The 15,533-nt window shown below is 43.7% G+C and overlaps 1 protein-coding gene across 7 annotated transcripts in view; it reads right to left on the bottom strand.

The window, feature by feature from the left end:
- The window catches only part of DNAAF3 (dynein axonemal assembly factor 3), a 249,240-nt gene that overhangs the window by 46,226 nt on the left and 187,481 nt on the right, over positions 1 to 15,533 (bottom strand). For all 7 annotated transcript variants that reach the window (XM_085616401.1, XM_085616402.1, XM_085616405.1 and 4 more), the window contains 3 exons: positions 13,484 to 13,606; positions 11,298 to 11,420; positions 8,857 to 9,091 (listed from right to left, as the gene is read on the bottom strand). In XM_085616401.1, coding sequence (XP_085472527.1) covers positions 8,857 to 9,091; positions 11,298 to 11,420; positions 13,484 to 13,606 — 481 coding nt within the window. The remainder of the gene's footprint in view (positions 1 to 8,856; positions 9,092 to 11,297; positions 11,421 to 13,483; positions 13,607 to 15,533) is intronic.

Here is a 15,533-nt window from a genome sequence, read left to right as displayed (position 1 = left end):
CGACGCTTTATTTTGACAAAACGTTGCGTTTACGATGGAAAAGGAAAGTAAGGTTTTCAATTACATTAAATCCTGAACGCATCGAGCAGAACTAGAAACGACTATTAGAGGAAAACTTTGACAACTGAGTGTGAGATTATTTTTGTTTATTATACTTAAACTGGGTTGTGAACTTCCTCAATGTCAATTGGAATGCTTTATATGTAAACACCAGTCTGCACAAAAAGGTTTGAATTAATTTGGAACAAGACTGCGTATACATTGCAGTTAGTGTTAAAACTATAATTTTGTTTTATTATTACTTTCTCAAGCTGTCGTGAACAAGTCCATGTGTTGTGGGGTATATACATATTCCCTGGTTATTTTGTTATAATTTTTGGCCAACATGCAGTTCGATCCACCGGCAACATTTCTACAAATTAAAGGCGATCCACCCATGCCTTGGTCAAGGTGGAAGGAGGAATTTTTTAACTACATGAAGGCGATTGATGGTGAAAGAATGGGTGCTGAAAGGAAAAAAAGTATTCTTCTACATTGTTTAGGGTCAGAGGGTCAACTAATTTTCAGATCTCTTCCCCAAGTTGTTACACAAAATGCAGGTAGTGGCGATTCAATGAATGTGTACACAGAAGCATTGGCAAGATTAGAAAAAAGGTTTAAGCCAAATGTAAGCATTGCGTTGAATCGTTTTAAGTTTTATACCAGAAAACAAAAAGATGATGAATCTTTTGATGCTTTTTAACATCGCTAAGGTCTTTAAGCATGCATTGTAACTTTGGAAACATGTCTGACGAAATGATACGTGACCAAATTATAGTCCATGTAAAGTGTAAAAAAATTCAAGACAAGCTATGGGTCATGGGTGATCCAAATTTAAATGAGACTATTGCGACAGCCAAGGCTCAAGAACAATCTGATTTATGGATGGATACAATAAAGAATAATACTGAAAAGAAAACGAAAGAGGATGAAATATGTACTATTAGTCACAAATATTCATCTAAACGAAACCCAACAAATGAAAAGCATTATTTCAATCGCTCAAAACAATATGTCCATCAAAAACCTTTTGAAGGACCTAATAATCAAGGAGTGTGTTATAGGTGTGGCAACAAATCCCATTATGCTTCATATCCTGGGTGTCCAGCGTTGAAGAGAGAATGTAAAATATGCAATAGAGTTGGACATTTTAGTAACATGTGCAGAGACAGAAGCAAACAATTTCACAGACAAGGGTCTATTTCTACAGTGTCTGAAGAAGAAATACCAAATGTGAATACTGAAATCACCCATGGTTTCGTTGTTTCTTTGGTGGAGAACATCACACAAGGTCAAATCTGTTCCCCCAAATGTGCCTTTCAGGTATGTGGTGTTGAGTTACTCCTCATGGTAGATTCTGGTTCCCCGTGGACCATCATATCTCACGAATATTATATCGAAACGTTAGCAGACTACATGTCTATTGATGAATTAGAAACACCAGACATAGTGGCTGAAAGTTTCTGCGGAACAAGAATTGACATTATCGGGTTTTTCTGGGTCAACTTACAATTTAGACACAGAGAAGCCATGGTTAAGCTATACATATCTCAAAAAGGAGTCAATGTATTGGGTTGGCTAGACCAATGGAAATTAGGAATTACACTTAATGCTAGATCTAAAGTACCGATATCATTATGTGAGGATCATCTAATGAACACTATTGCTCTTGTTGAAAATCCACAAAGAAAGGAAACAGAACTTACAGATAAAGCGGGAAATCTTATTGGCCGTTTTGGTAGTGTGTTTGCAGACAAACTAGGCAAACTTAAACATTTCTCACACAAGATTTTGCTGAAGACTAATAACAATCCGGTGGTGCAAAAGCTCAGAAACGTACCCATCAATATCAGAAATGACCTCAAACAAATGTTAGATGAACTACTCAAAGATGGCATCATTGAACCCATCGAGTCATCTGAGTGGGTTTCTCCCATAGTTTTGGTACGGACGCCTGACCAGAAATTGAGGATATGTGTGGATTTAAGAGCATTAAATTCCAACATCATAATTGACTGTCATCCCTTGCCTAACTTCAAGGAGCTGGTTTCTCTTTTGGATGATGCAAACATTTTCTCGACACTTGATCTCAGATCAGCTTATCATCAAATAGAACTCACACAGGAATCTAGAAAATACACAGCGTTCATTACCCCACAAGGATTATTCCAATACACACGCATGCCATTTGGGCTCACATCTGCAGCTTCGGTATTTCAAAGAATCATGTTTCAGATTTTCAGAGATAGTGATTCTTATGTAAAATGTTTCCAAGACGATATATTGTTTTTTTCAAGGAACACATCCGAACATGAAAAGCATTTAGAGAATGTCTGTAGAATGTTGGAAAAAAATGGTTTAACTCTCAAGGCACACAAATGTGTACTATTCAAGGAGTCTGTGGAGTACTTAGGCCATACGCTTTCAGGAGATGGCGTTGTTCCAAAAATATCAAATGTAGAGGCCATTTCTAAAGCCCCGTTTCCAGAGAATAAGGATCAACTGCTTTCGTTCGCTGGAATGTGCGAATACTACAGCAAGTTTGTTATTAATTTTGCCACAAAAATGGAACCGTTGAGAAGACTGCTTAGACAAGGAATTGAGTACTTTTGGGGAGATGTAGAACAACGTTCGTTTGAGGACATCAAACAGGATATTATAAATGCCCCCACACTCAAACCTTTCCGAATTAACTTTGAATGTGTTATCACTGTGGATGCGAGTTTATATGGTTTGGGTGCAGTTCTCTCGCAAAAAGGAAAATGTGATGAATGGAATGTTGCTTTTGCCTCAAGGACACTTAATGAATGTGAGCGAAAGTATGCGGTCATAGAAAGGGAATTGTTGGCTTGTGTGTGGGCAATCGAACATTTCAGGTTATATGTGTGGGGTTCCAGATTTACTTTGAGAACAGATCACAAACCTTTAGTAAACATACTATCAGTGGGAGGTGGTTGGAATTCCACAGCCAGGATTGCCAGATTGATGTCAAGATTGCAAGAATATAATTTTACCACTATACATGTGCCAGGGAAGAAAAATGTTATGGCAGATTGTTTATCACGTTTACCGTGCAAACAAAGTGAAATTAAGTCTGTTATGGATGAAAGTTTGTGCGGAACAAGAATTGACATTATCGGGTTTTTCTGGGTCAACTTACAATTTAGACACAGAGAAGCCATGGTTAAGCTATACATATCTCAAAAAGGAGTCAATGTATTGGGTTGGCTAGACCAATGGAAATTAGGAATTACACTTAATGCTAGATCTAAAGTACCGATATCATTATGTGAGGATCATCTAATGAACACTATTGCTCTTGTTGAAAATCCACAAAGAAAGGAAACAGAACTTACAGATAAAGCGGGAAATCTTATTGGCCGTTTTGGTAGTATGTTTGCAGACAAACTAGGCAAACTTAAACATTTCTCACACAAGATTTTGCTGAAGACTAATAACAATCCGGTGGTGCAAAAGCTCAGAAACGTACCCATCAATATCAGAAATGACCTCAAACAAATGTTAGATGAACTACTCAAAGATGGCATCATTGAACCCATCGAGTCATCTGAGTGGGTTTCTCCCATAGTTTTGGTACGGACGCCTGACCAGAAATTGAGGATATGTGTGGATTTAAGAGCATTAAATTCCAACATCATAATTGACTGTCATCCCTTGCCTAACTTCAAGGAGCTGGTTTCTCTTTTGGATGATGCAAACATTTTCTCGACACTTGATCTCAGATCAGCTTATCATCAAATAGAACTCACACAGGAATCTAGAAAATACACAGCGTTCATTACCCCACAAGGATTATTCCAATACACACGCATGCCATTTGGGCTCACATCTGCAGCTTCGGTATTTCAAAGAATCATGTTTCAGATTTTCAGAGATAGTGATTCTTATGTAAAATGTTTCCAAGACGATATATTGTTTTTTTCAAGGAACACATCCGAACATGAAAAGCATTTAGAGAATGTCTGTAGAATGTTGGAAAAAAATGGTTTAACTCTCAAGGCACACAAATGTGTACTATTCAAGGAGTCTGTGGAGTACTTAGGCCATACGCTTTCAGGAGATGGCGTTGTTCCAAAAATATCAAATGTAGAGGCCATTTCTAAAGCCCCGCTTCCAGAGAATAAGGATCAACTGCTTTCGTTCGCTGGAATGTGCGAATACTACAGCAAGTTTGTTATTAATTTTGCCACAAAAATGGAACCGTTGAGAAGACTGCTTAGACAAGGAATTGAGTACTTTTGGGGAGATGTAGAACAACGTTCGTTTGAGGACATCAAACAGGATATTATAAATGCCCCCACACTCAAACCTTTCCGAATTAACTTTGAATGTGTTATCACTGTGGATGCGAGTTTATATGGTTTGGGTGCAGTTCTCTCGCAAAAAGGAAAATGTGATGAATGGAATGTTGCTTTTGCCTCAAGGACACTTAATGAATGTGAGCGAAAGTATGCGGTCATAGAAAGGGAATTGTTGGCTTGTGTGTGGGCAATCGAACATTTCAGGTTATATGTGTGGGGTTCCAGATTTACTTTGAGAACAGATCACAAACCTTTAGTAAACATACTATCAGTGGGAGGTGGTTGGAATTCCACAGCCAGGATTGCCAGATTGATGTCAAGATTGCAAGAATATAATTTTACCACTATACATGTGCCAGGGAAGAAAAATGTTATGGCAGATTGTTTATCACGTTTACCGTGCAAACAAAGTGAAATTAAGTCTGTTATGGATGCTTATTTTGTGGTTACTATTGAAGACGTGTTACAAGGAAAATTTCACGACATATCAGAATCGTTCTGGCAGGAATGTGAACAGAAGGATGAGAATTGGGCATTGTTGAAGGGTTACATAAAACATGGCTGGCCTAGGAAAGATAGAATTGGTCCAGAATTTTTGCCTTTTTTCAAGGTGGCTGAAGAATTGGAGATAGATGGTGATTTTGTTTTCAATCAGGGAAGTGCATTCCTCCAGAGAACATGTATGAGGTGATTTCGGGCATTGCACACAAAACACATCCTGGCATATCCTCCATGAGGAGGGGTTGATTAGGGAACATTTTTGGTGGCCGGGCATTGACAGATTTATTGATAGGAAGGTCAGGGAGTGCCCTGAGTGTGTTTCAAGTGAGAAGATGCTTAAAGTCCATACTCCACCTCTTAAGTATGTCAAATGGCCTTCTGAACCGTGGAAAAAAATTGCATTTGATATTTCCGGTCCTTTTCAAATCCTTCCTGAATCTTCACGGTATGCATTGGTAATGATTGATTACCACTCCAAATGGCCCGAAGTAAAGTTTGTTCCGAAGGCCACCACTAATGCTGTGATTAGTTTCTTTAAAGATATATTTTCCAGAGAAGGTTGCCCATCATGTTTGGTTACAGAAAATGGTGTTCAACTTACTTCGTTGGAAATGGCTGAATTTCTGAAAGAATGTAGCAGTAATCACAGGCTTACTTCATTATATGAGCCACATGAAAATGGTCAAGTGGAACGTTTCAATCGAGTTTTGAAAGGTTTTGTCAGTGAAGCAGTGAACTATGGTGCAAATTGGATTAGTGCATTAAGGGAACGTTTATGGACCTATAGAATTACACCACACACTACTACTGAGGTTAGCCCATTTAAGCTTTTTAAAGGTAGAGATCCTGTTTCAGAAGTATTGCCGTGGTGGTTGAGAGAAAAGTCTCAATTTTTTGTTTCTAAAAAGGAAGATCTGGGGGAGATTGCGGAACGTGTGGAGTCTAAGCAGGTCAGAACCAAAACGTGGTATGACAACAAATGGAGAACAAGATACCATGATTTCAAGATTGGGGATTGGGTAAAAATACTTAAACCTGGTCTAATTTGTAAAGGTGATAATAAGTTCAGTGATCCGGTTCAGATAAAAAGGGTTTTCGAGAGTAGTGTTATGACACAAGATGGGAAAGTATGGAACGTAAAAAGGTTGGCTAAATGTTCCAAAGATGTCTCCACAAGGAAATTGTTATTTGACATGGAAAGTAAACATGATAAAGGTGATTCTATTGCTCATAGAGTTAAAGATGTTAAGCGTATCAGCAATGCACCTAAACGCTATGCGGATTTCATATAGTTCAATTTTATGTTTTTCCAGTAGTTTTGGTTTGTTTTAGTTCTTTGTTGAAAAAGGGAGATATGTTACATAGGTCAAATGTAATTCTGTGTATATTCCTTTAATTAGTCATACTGTATTGCTGGTCACTGCATGATGACATGTTGTTCTTTCAATGGGGTTCTACATTCTGTGTGGAGCTTCAGTGAAAGAAATAGGCAGTTAAGATTACAGCTGTGGAGATGAAACGAAGAAGATGATTTGAATATGCTGCCAATAAAGGATTTTCTTCATTCAGTATTTAATGGAGTGAATCAACTTATTAACAACACCTCATTCATCTCTGGTACTGGGAATTACATGTTAAGGATAGGGAAGGTCCCTGTCTCCCAGATGTGGCTACGTACTGCATTCATCTCTGGTACTGGGAATTACATATTCAGGATAGGGAAGGTCCCTGCCTCCCAGATGTGGCTACGCACTGTATTCATCTCTGGTACTGGGAATTACATGTTGACAATAGTGAAGGTCCCGGTTTCCGAGATGTGGCTGCGCACTGCATTCATCTCTGGTACTGGGAATTACATGTTCAGGATAGGAAATGTCCCTGTCTCGGAGATGTGGCTACACACCTCATTCATCTCTGGTACTGGGAATTACATGTTAAGGATAGGGAAGGTCCCTGTCTCCCAGATCTGGCTATGCACTGCGTTCATCTCTGGTACCTGGAATTGCAAGTTAAGAATAGGGAAGGTCCCTGTCTTCGAGATGTGGCTGCGCACTGCATTCATCTCTGGTACTGGGAATTACATGTTCAGGATAGGAAATGTCCCTGTCTCGGAGATGTGGCTACACACCTCATTCATCTCTGGTACTGGGAATTACATGTTAAGGATAGGGAAGGTCCCGGTCTCCCAGATGTGGCTATGCACTACGTTCATCTCTGGTACCGGGAATTGCAAGTTAAGAATAGGGAAGGTCCCAGTCTCAGAGATGTGGCTAAGCACTGCATTCGTCTCTGGTACTGGAAATTACATGTTAAGGATAGGGAAGGTCCTGCGCACTGCATTCGTCTCTAGTACTGGGAATTATATGTTAAGGATATGGAAGGTCCCTGTCTTCCAGATGTGGCTACGCACTGTATTTGTCTCTGGTACTGGGAATTATATGTTAAGGATATGGAAGGTTCCAGTCTCTCAGATGTGGCTACGCACTGCATTTGTTTCTGGTACTGGGAATTACATGTTAAGGATAGGGAAGGTCCCTGTCTCCCAGATGTGGCTACGCACTGTATTTGTCTCTGGTACTGGGAATTACATGTTGAGGATAGGGAAGGTCCCAGTCTCCCATATGTGGCTACGCATTGCATTCGTCTCTGGTACTAGGAATTACATGTTCAGGATAGGGAAGGTCCCTGTCTCCCAGATGTGGCTACGCACTGCATTCATCTCTAGTACCGGGAATTGCATGTTAAGGATAGGGAAGGTTCTTGTCTCCCAGGTGTGTCTGCGCACTGCATTCAACTCTGGTACCGGGAATTACGTGTAAAGGATAGGGAAGGTCCCAGTCTCAGAGATGTGTCTGCGCACTGCATTCATCTCTGGTACCGGGAATTACATGTTAAGGATAGGGACGGTCCCTGTCTCCGAGATGTGGCTACGCACTGCATTCATCTCTGGTACCGGGAATTACATGTTAAGGATAGGGACGGTCCCTGTCTCCGAGATGTGGCTACGCACTGCATTCGTCTCTGGTACCGGAAATTACATGTTAAGGATAGGGAAGGTCGCTGTCTCCCAGATGTGGCTACGCACTGCATTTATCTCAGGTACCGAGAATTACATTTTAAGGATAAGGAAGCTCCCTGTCTCCCAGATGTGGCTACGCACTGTATTCATCTCAGGTACCGAGAATTACATTTTAAGGATAAGGAAGGTCCCTGTCTCCCAGATTTGGCTGCGCACTGCATTCGTCTCTGGTACTGGGAATTACATGTTCAGGATAAGGAAGGTCCCGGTCTCCGAGATGTGGCTACACACTGCATTTATCTCAGGTACCGAGAATTACATTTTAAGGATAAGGAAGGTCCCTGTCTCCCATATTTGGCTGCGCACTGCATTCGTCTCTGGTACTGGGAATTACATGTTAAGGATAGGGAAGGCCCCGGTCTCCCAGATATGGCTACACACTGCATTCGTCTCTGGTACTGGGAATTACATGTTAAGGATAGGGAAGGCCCCGGTCTCCCAGATGTGGCTAAGCACTGCATTCGTCTCTGGTATGTTAAGGATAGAGAAGGGCACTTCCCCCTGAGACGAGCGGGTACACATTATTAGGCTCTGTTTGGCAGGATGGACTCTTATCAGGCGAACAACGCCCATAGGGCTCAAAGGGCTTAACCCACCACCCCCCACTTCGTGTGTGTCAGCCCGGGCGCACACACACACACACACAGTTTTTGAGCTGCTGTGGGCTGGCTGGTCTGGCGTCCGTCTCATCACAGCCACACCCGAGTACTTCACAGGTCTTCAAAAGACCATTTACTTGTCAACGAGGCGTTGTTGTTTTTCACCCCTTCTTAGAGCCCCTGCATCGCCACTCCCCCCTCCCCCCCCCCCCCCCCCCCCGGAATCTGTATTAGCAAAGGTGCAGACAGGCTGCTTTAGGCTCTTGCGCTGGCCCTGATTTGTTGATACGTTTCTGCACACCAGGTGTGTACTCACGGCATTCTTTGTCCTTTGGCGTCTCCTGTCTGCTCAGAAGAGTCCCTGCGCCCTCCTCTGTCCCGGATCCTTCTGCAGGCTGCCTGTTCTCCTCCTCTTCCTCTTCAGCCTCATCCACCTCCGTGATCGGGCACTCAGGGCGCTCTGCGGCCGCCGGGGGAGGGTGGTAGCGGGTGTTGGTCGCCAGTTCGTGAAACAGAGCAGTGATGTTGTGAAGAGAGATGTCCTGTGCAGTCTGGAGAATTCACAACACTGATGAACATTCTCTTCTAGAACCCCGGCCAGATTCCTAAACATGCCTCACACGTTCCAAGCGAAAAGTTACACACCCAAAAGGGAAAGATTAGATGACCCTCAAAATGTCATTTCACATACAAGTCACACACGAGGTCTCCGTTAATTTTCTTGCAATTCTGTTCAATTGAACAAGCTGTGATTCTTCTCAACAAAAGCAAATTTTCAAGCTCAATTTTACTTTCAATAGCACTTTTCTTCTTATTAATAAGGCATCAGCCCTCCTCGTTGCCTTTGAATAAATAAAAAACCTAGCAACACCACTGCTATTGCTGCTTTTAAACAAGAAAACCCTCACTCTCTCGCCATTGTAATGCATGGAAAGGAGTCAATGTATGAACAAATATTCCAACCTCATTATTGGTTTTAACTAAATTGAATTAAAGCTAAGCAAATATCCCTGTTGTTTTTCTTATTAAAATTATTTCAGTGTCAATGTTTCTTTTCAGTCTATGAAAACAGAGTAACAAACTTGTCTTTTTGGAGTACTGGAATGAGTCGTTTTGAGATGAGTAGTTTGGAGATGATACAGAGCAGACCACATCAGGGCAGGGGGGAGGTCTAAGGGAAGGGAGGACGGCCGTCCTTGCTCGGCACAGATGCTTGCAGGGGGTGGGCCGCAGCACTCAGAGTTGGGAACCAGGAAACATTTTTCAGTGTCAGACTGACCCAGGGCACGAGAGATAAAGGGGAAAAAGATGTAGGAAGAGAAAAACAGCAAAACATGGCCAAAGAGAAAAAGTAGGATGGAAAAGAACCTGCAAGAATGGGATAAAGAGACAGGAAGTGAGGGTGGGGCAAGAATTAGGTATGAGGTGGAATCAAGACAAGGCAGACTTGGTACTCACAACCCCAACCCTCAGCAGCATCACTGAGGGGCTCCTGCACCTATGTTCTCTTTTTCAAAATGAAGCACTGGGGGTTGGGGCTCATGGGGAAGATAGGAGGTGTGGCAGAATTAGCCTAAATCAGGAAGGTACTGATTCGTCGTTTGTGTGTGATGGGATGAACCTCTGGAATGGCAATAGGTTGATTGAGGATCATGAGTCATGGGCGAGGTGTGGGTTGGTCTTGAGTTGTGCAACAGCGGTAGAAGTTGTGTATCATCATCATGAGGGTTAGACCGGTGTGTGAACCTTCTACAGGTCAGTGTAAGAGCTGCACGTGGGCTGAATATCTGGAATGGAACATTTTGTAAAGGTCAAGATAATGTGCTGGATGTGTTCTAGTTCTGTAATGGCGGTACGTTCTTGGAATCAAAGCTCCGAGCAAAGGTGTGCGGCTCTTACTTTTATACAGATAATACGTCACTTGCCCTGGCGGGAGCAGATGAGCAACTGAAGCTCTGAAAGGACAGTAAGCTCTCCTGGTCAATTTCATGGGCAGGGCTTCATACGAGTCTTCATTCTGGAAAGGCAGAATACTCTCCAGGCTAAGGCCATGGGCTGAACCAAGTGTGGAGTTTAGTGCTGGAATAAAGTATATTCTAAAGGTCAGGCTTATGAACTGATGAGATGTAGTAAAGAGCATGTACCTGCATGGGAGAGTAACACATAGCTGAAGGCCCTGCCTCCTCTTGTACTTGTGTGAAGAAGTAAGTTTTAAAGGCCGTTCTCCAATTTCAAATAAAGACAGGAGGAGTAAGATGTTGGTTGTGAGCTGGTCCACAGCATTGGCAAAAATTGCGATCACTGGGGCTCACAAAACTACGGTTCAGAAAAGACATAAGTTGAACGTGCACAAATGTCAAGTTACTCTGGATGTGACAGGGCACAATTCTACACTAGAGGTGGTTGGGGTGGTTCTTGCCAAGCACTTATAGGTAGAGGATGTGGGCATGACTGTAGCTCAAAATGGGGGACTGTGAAGTCTTTTGAGGATGCATGAGATGGGATTTTTCTCTTTCCAGTTCACTGATAATCAGTTCACCCGTGACATCAGGCATCTTTTGCATGTGAATAAGAAGGTCATTAGGATGGACAGCATGGGGCTGTACAATTGAGCAGACAGCTAACAACTGCATAATGTAGATTAAACAAAATAAAGAGACGGATGCCAACACTCTCATATGGATTGGAAAATGTGAAAGGGCAACCAGCGAAGGAGGCAAAAAGAGAAGGGTGTATGTAGAGTATATATACAAGTACCTTTGTATGCACACCATTGGCTGTTTTCATTAGGCTCTGATCCTCAGACTCTGTTCCAAAGGCTATGAATGGACCAGTAGCAACGTCTCCCCAGTAACCGCGAGCAGGAACCTTCTCACCTTTCTGTGCAAGGGAAATACTTATATATATATATCACTGAGAAATTACAGAATAACTCTAGTCAACTTTTTATCTGGCTAGAGAGTCAATTAGTTTATGAGATTGGCCTGTAGAAATGGGGCTTTGGTAGCTAAGCATCGGTTAGATGGGTTCTCAAATATGGAGAGCAGGTGACTATGAAAATAGACTGTTTATACTGCACCTGTAAATATGTTGCTCATGATTGCACTTCTCTGATACAGCTTTTTGAATGTAGGAAGCTAGGGATTGACCTATCCTGGAATGGACAAGTACATTTAGGAATCTGTTGCTTGAAATTCCTAGATAGGACGCTATGCACTCTAAACTGAACCAATATCCAAACATAGGGAGCTGCAGACCAAGCTACTCTACAATGAGCTGCTGGACATTGGCCGCTTCCATTTATGCACCTCTTGAATGCGCATGTAAATATAGGGTGCAATAAACCAAGTACCAAAGAGACCATCTGATACGAAGGGAACCCTTATGGCCACGGTTCTTTGAGATGTGCATGCTATGATGAGAAACTAGTGACCAGATGTGGAACTCTAAATGTTTGCTGCTGGTGTCCAAGTGCCTTAGTATGAGAGGTTGGTGAGCAACCTCTTCTGAAAAGGATTGTAAATTCAGGAAACTAGTCACAGAGAACTCCTGAGATGGGGGTTGCAGATTTAAGGGTCTGGTAACTGAGCACATCTGCAATGAGCTTGTTTATACAGGGAGCAAGTGACTGAGCTTCTTTGTGATGGGATGGCACACAACAGAACCATATGACTGAGCTCCTTTCCTTTGAAATGATATGTTAATTAAGGGTAACTGGTGACCGAGCTTCTCTGAGATGGACTTCTGAACATGGATAGGTGATGAATGAGTTCCTTTGTGATGGTTGAACAGATAAAAACAGTCAGTGACCAAGTTTCTCTATGTCTGGCTAGCTGATAAGGACAGCTGATGATATCTCTACTGTGATGAGCATATAAATGTAAAGAGCTGGATACCAGACTCCTCAACAGTGGGTTGGTGCAGAGGCCGCCCCTGAAGGGGGCCTCGAGGGCCGGCGCCATAACACCGCGCCGAGCCCCGGACAGAACCGGTTCATGGCGCCTAGCCAGGCCCCCGAAGCGGGAAAAACTCCCACCCCCACCCCCCAACGGCGACCGCCACAGAGGCGCCGGCCCCCCGGGCCAATGGGGGCCCGAGCACCATACAAACCCCCCAATACGGGCAAGGCTGGGTACGAGGCGGGAAAGCGCTGGGGGAGGGATATAAGCTTTGCTCCCCCAAGTAGGCTCCTATCTGTCGGAGCGATGGAGCAGCAGCGGTGAGAATTTTTGTCCACCCACCTACATCTAAGGAACAGCTATGTCGCAGTGCTGAGGACAGGCAAGGCGTTGGCGAGAAACTACAGGGATAATGGTTGGGACGGAGGCACACCGGAGGGCGGTGCCGGAATAGGACCACTCACCTTGGGATGCCTTACGGCTGGGTGAGTTGGCCTACCACAAGGGGGTAGCAAACGGAGACGGCGCTCGCTGCCCAGCCCCAGCCGGATGGCAGGTCACAACAAGAGTCGGACAAGGTAGCGAGTTGTGGCCTAACTCCGGGACAGAAGCTACACCCCCTGCGCAAAGAGAAAGAAAACCCAACCAAAGAAAGCAACGACCCCGTGGGGGGCCAAGAGACAATGCAAGCTATGCAAATGAACTGTCAGGCTGACCTGCTATGGGACAATGTACATATGTTTTATGCAAATGTAGTGTGTGATGTGATGCAGATAAGGCATGATGCAGATATGACAGTTCACCCATAATGATTTATGGCATGATACGCAAAGGCATGCAAGATATATATGTGTATTCCTAATAAAACTGCGGCCAACAAATGACCACCACAAGACAAAGTGTATGTTGGCTTATTCATGATAAGGAATATAATGTTGGGAAATGGGGGAGTGGGCAGAGTGCGGGGGTTAGTGGATAGAGGGATCCAATGCCCAAGTCACTGTGCGATCGGCACTTACTACTGAAAATCACTATCATACTCACGAGTCTCAGAAGTAGACCAGAGGCCAGCGATTTGTTGGGAACGTCATAGATTCCTTCTCGGAGTTCAAAAGCCACTCCTTTCTCCCGCCATCTGCAATACTCTTGCCTACTAATTACGCCAGCCTACAAGCAGAGATCCACATGGTTACATCACATTGTATTAATCACACAATCTGGCAAAAGACATCCCTGGGATTGCCCGTGCATGAGACAGCAATGTTTATCTAGCTTCATGAATCAGCAGTCACAAGACTCCCACTAACCATCGATGGCCCGCTGGATGATGCAGAAATTGGCTGACAACACGAAATAAACACTGGAAGGCCAGCAAAATATCACAGCAGAGAGTGTGGGCTGAAGCATTAAGAAAAAAGAATCAAGTGGATTAACAAAAGCATACATTCTGTTTCGCTATGTGGCCCTGAAGTATAAAAAAGCAAATTGCTTCATTTCTATAAATGTTTCATTCTGGATCCCCCCAGCTTGAATTTATTCATCTCGGATCAAATTGTGCAGATTGTACCCTTGCTCAATAGTGCACATCTAAGTGGAACTTTGCTCAAGACCTCCATCAGGAACTCACTGAGCTGCTTGCCTGTGCTGCACTGAAGAGTGAGTCAATCATTTCAGAGTAAATCAGCCGTCTTGTTTGGAAAATGTGCAGTGAAATGCCGTCTAAATGTATACTCTGCAGAGTGAGTTAGACATTTTAGATTAAAACTTGAGCAATGATTTGGAGTCCTAGATTCAAGTCTGCTCATCAATTTCACCATCTTAAATCAAAGTTGTACAGGGTGCGGTCATTGTGGATTCAACTTTGCTAATTTTGATCTAAGATGGTAGACTCAATTTTCATAGTGAGTCTGCCATCCTAGGTTAAACTCTGCAGAATAAATTCACCATACTAGTGTAAATGCTACAGACTGAGTTGGCTGATTATTTTCAAAATCTTCACAGTGAGACAGTTATTTTAATAGTAAACTCTGCAGAAAGTGCTGACCCGGTTGGGGTATTTTCTGTAAACTGTGTTTATTTATTTTTGCAATCATTTTTATTGTCTTCATCACAGCATACAATGTTGAGGCACTTAGTGATGGAAAAGATTGACATATTCAGAGCAGTTCGGCATAATACAATATTGCAGTAAGGAGTAGATGGTTCAACATATAGGGTCCGATTCCGATCGGAAGGGCACCGAACGCTATCCGGCCGGAAAAACTACGCGCCGTACGCGTGTTTTCCGCCCGACTCGTACAGATGAACGAGCGAGCAAGTACGATGCGAGCTACATGAAATTCACCGACCGACTCGTTTCCGGGTCCGAACCGCTCTGTACGTCTCGGTCAGAAGCTAACCGTGGCGTGCAATGGATGCGATTCACGACCGAGCCAGTATGATGCACGCGTCAGACAGCCTGTGAAAGCCGGAGTGTCCGGCTTGCAAATCGTCCGGGTGGTTGCCTTTGGGGGTCCGCGTCGGACCCTCTGTCACCCGCAGCCCTAAGACTCAGACACAAGGGGAGACACAGGCATGTACGGTGCGGATGGCACCGACGCATACTCCATGTAGTGGGCGCACTTGTCTGCGATGTACACATTCAGTCAATGGGAGCCCATGTACGTGTCGTACGATCGGCTCCCATTGACATCCATGGGAGTCTGACTGAACCGAGTCCGACAGTATACGGCCGCATCGTACTCGCTCGGTCGGACTGCAGGACTTCGGCTTGGTCGGAAAACACTCTGGATCCGGCTCGGTCGGAGTGCTTCCGACCCGGATCGGAATCGGCCCCATAGTAATAACAGTAACAATCAAACTACAGTCCACAACAGGAAAGAAAACAGCCCACATCATCGTACATCGCCTCCCTCCTCACATTGGGAAATAAACATCACAGGGGGGCGAACACCCGAGGCTCTCACCTTACGCTTGTAAGGCTTCTTGGAACGATTGCAGCTCATGCAGCATTCTGTCCCACAAGGTAGGCATAGGGACCCTGAACAGTCACCGGAACTCCTCTCTCCTCAGTGCTTTTACTTCAGCCCTACCC

This window comes from Triturus cristatus, chromosome 7 (assembly GCF_964204655.1).
Source record: "Triturus cristatus chromosome 7, aTriCri1.1, whole genome shotgun sequence".
Lineage (NCBI taxonomy): Eukaryota > Metazoa > Chordata > Amphibia > Caudata > Salamandridae > Triturus > Triturus cristatus.
This window is presented reverse-complemented; position numbering and strand designations above follow the sequence as displayed.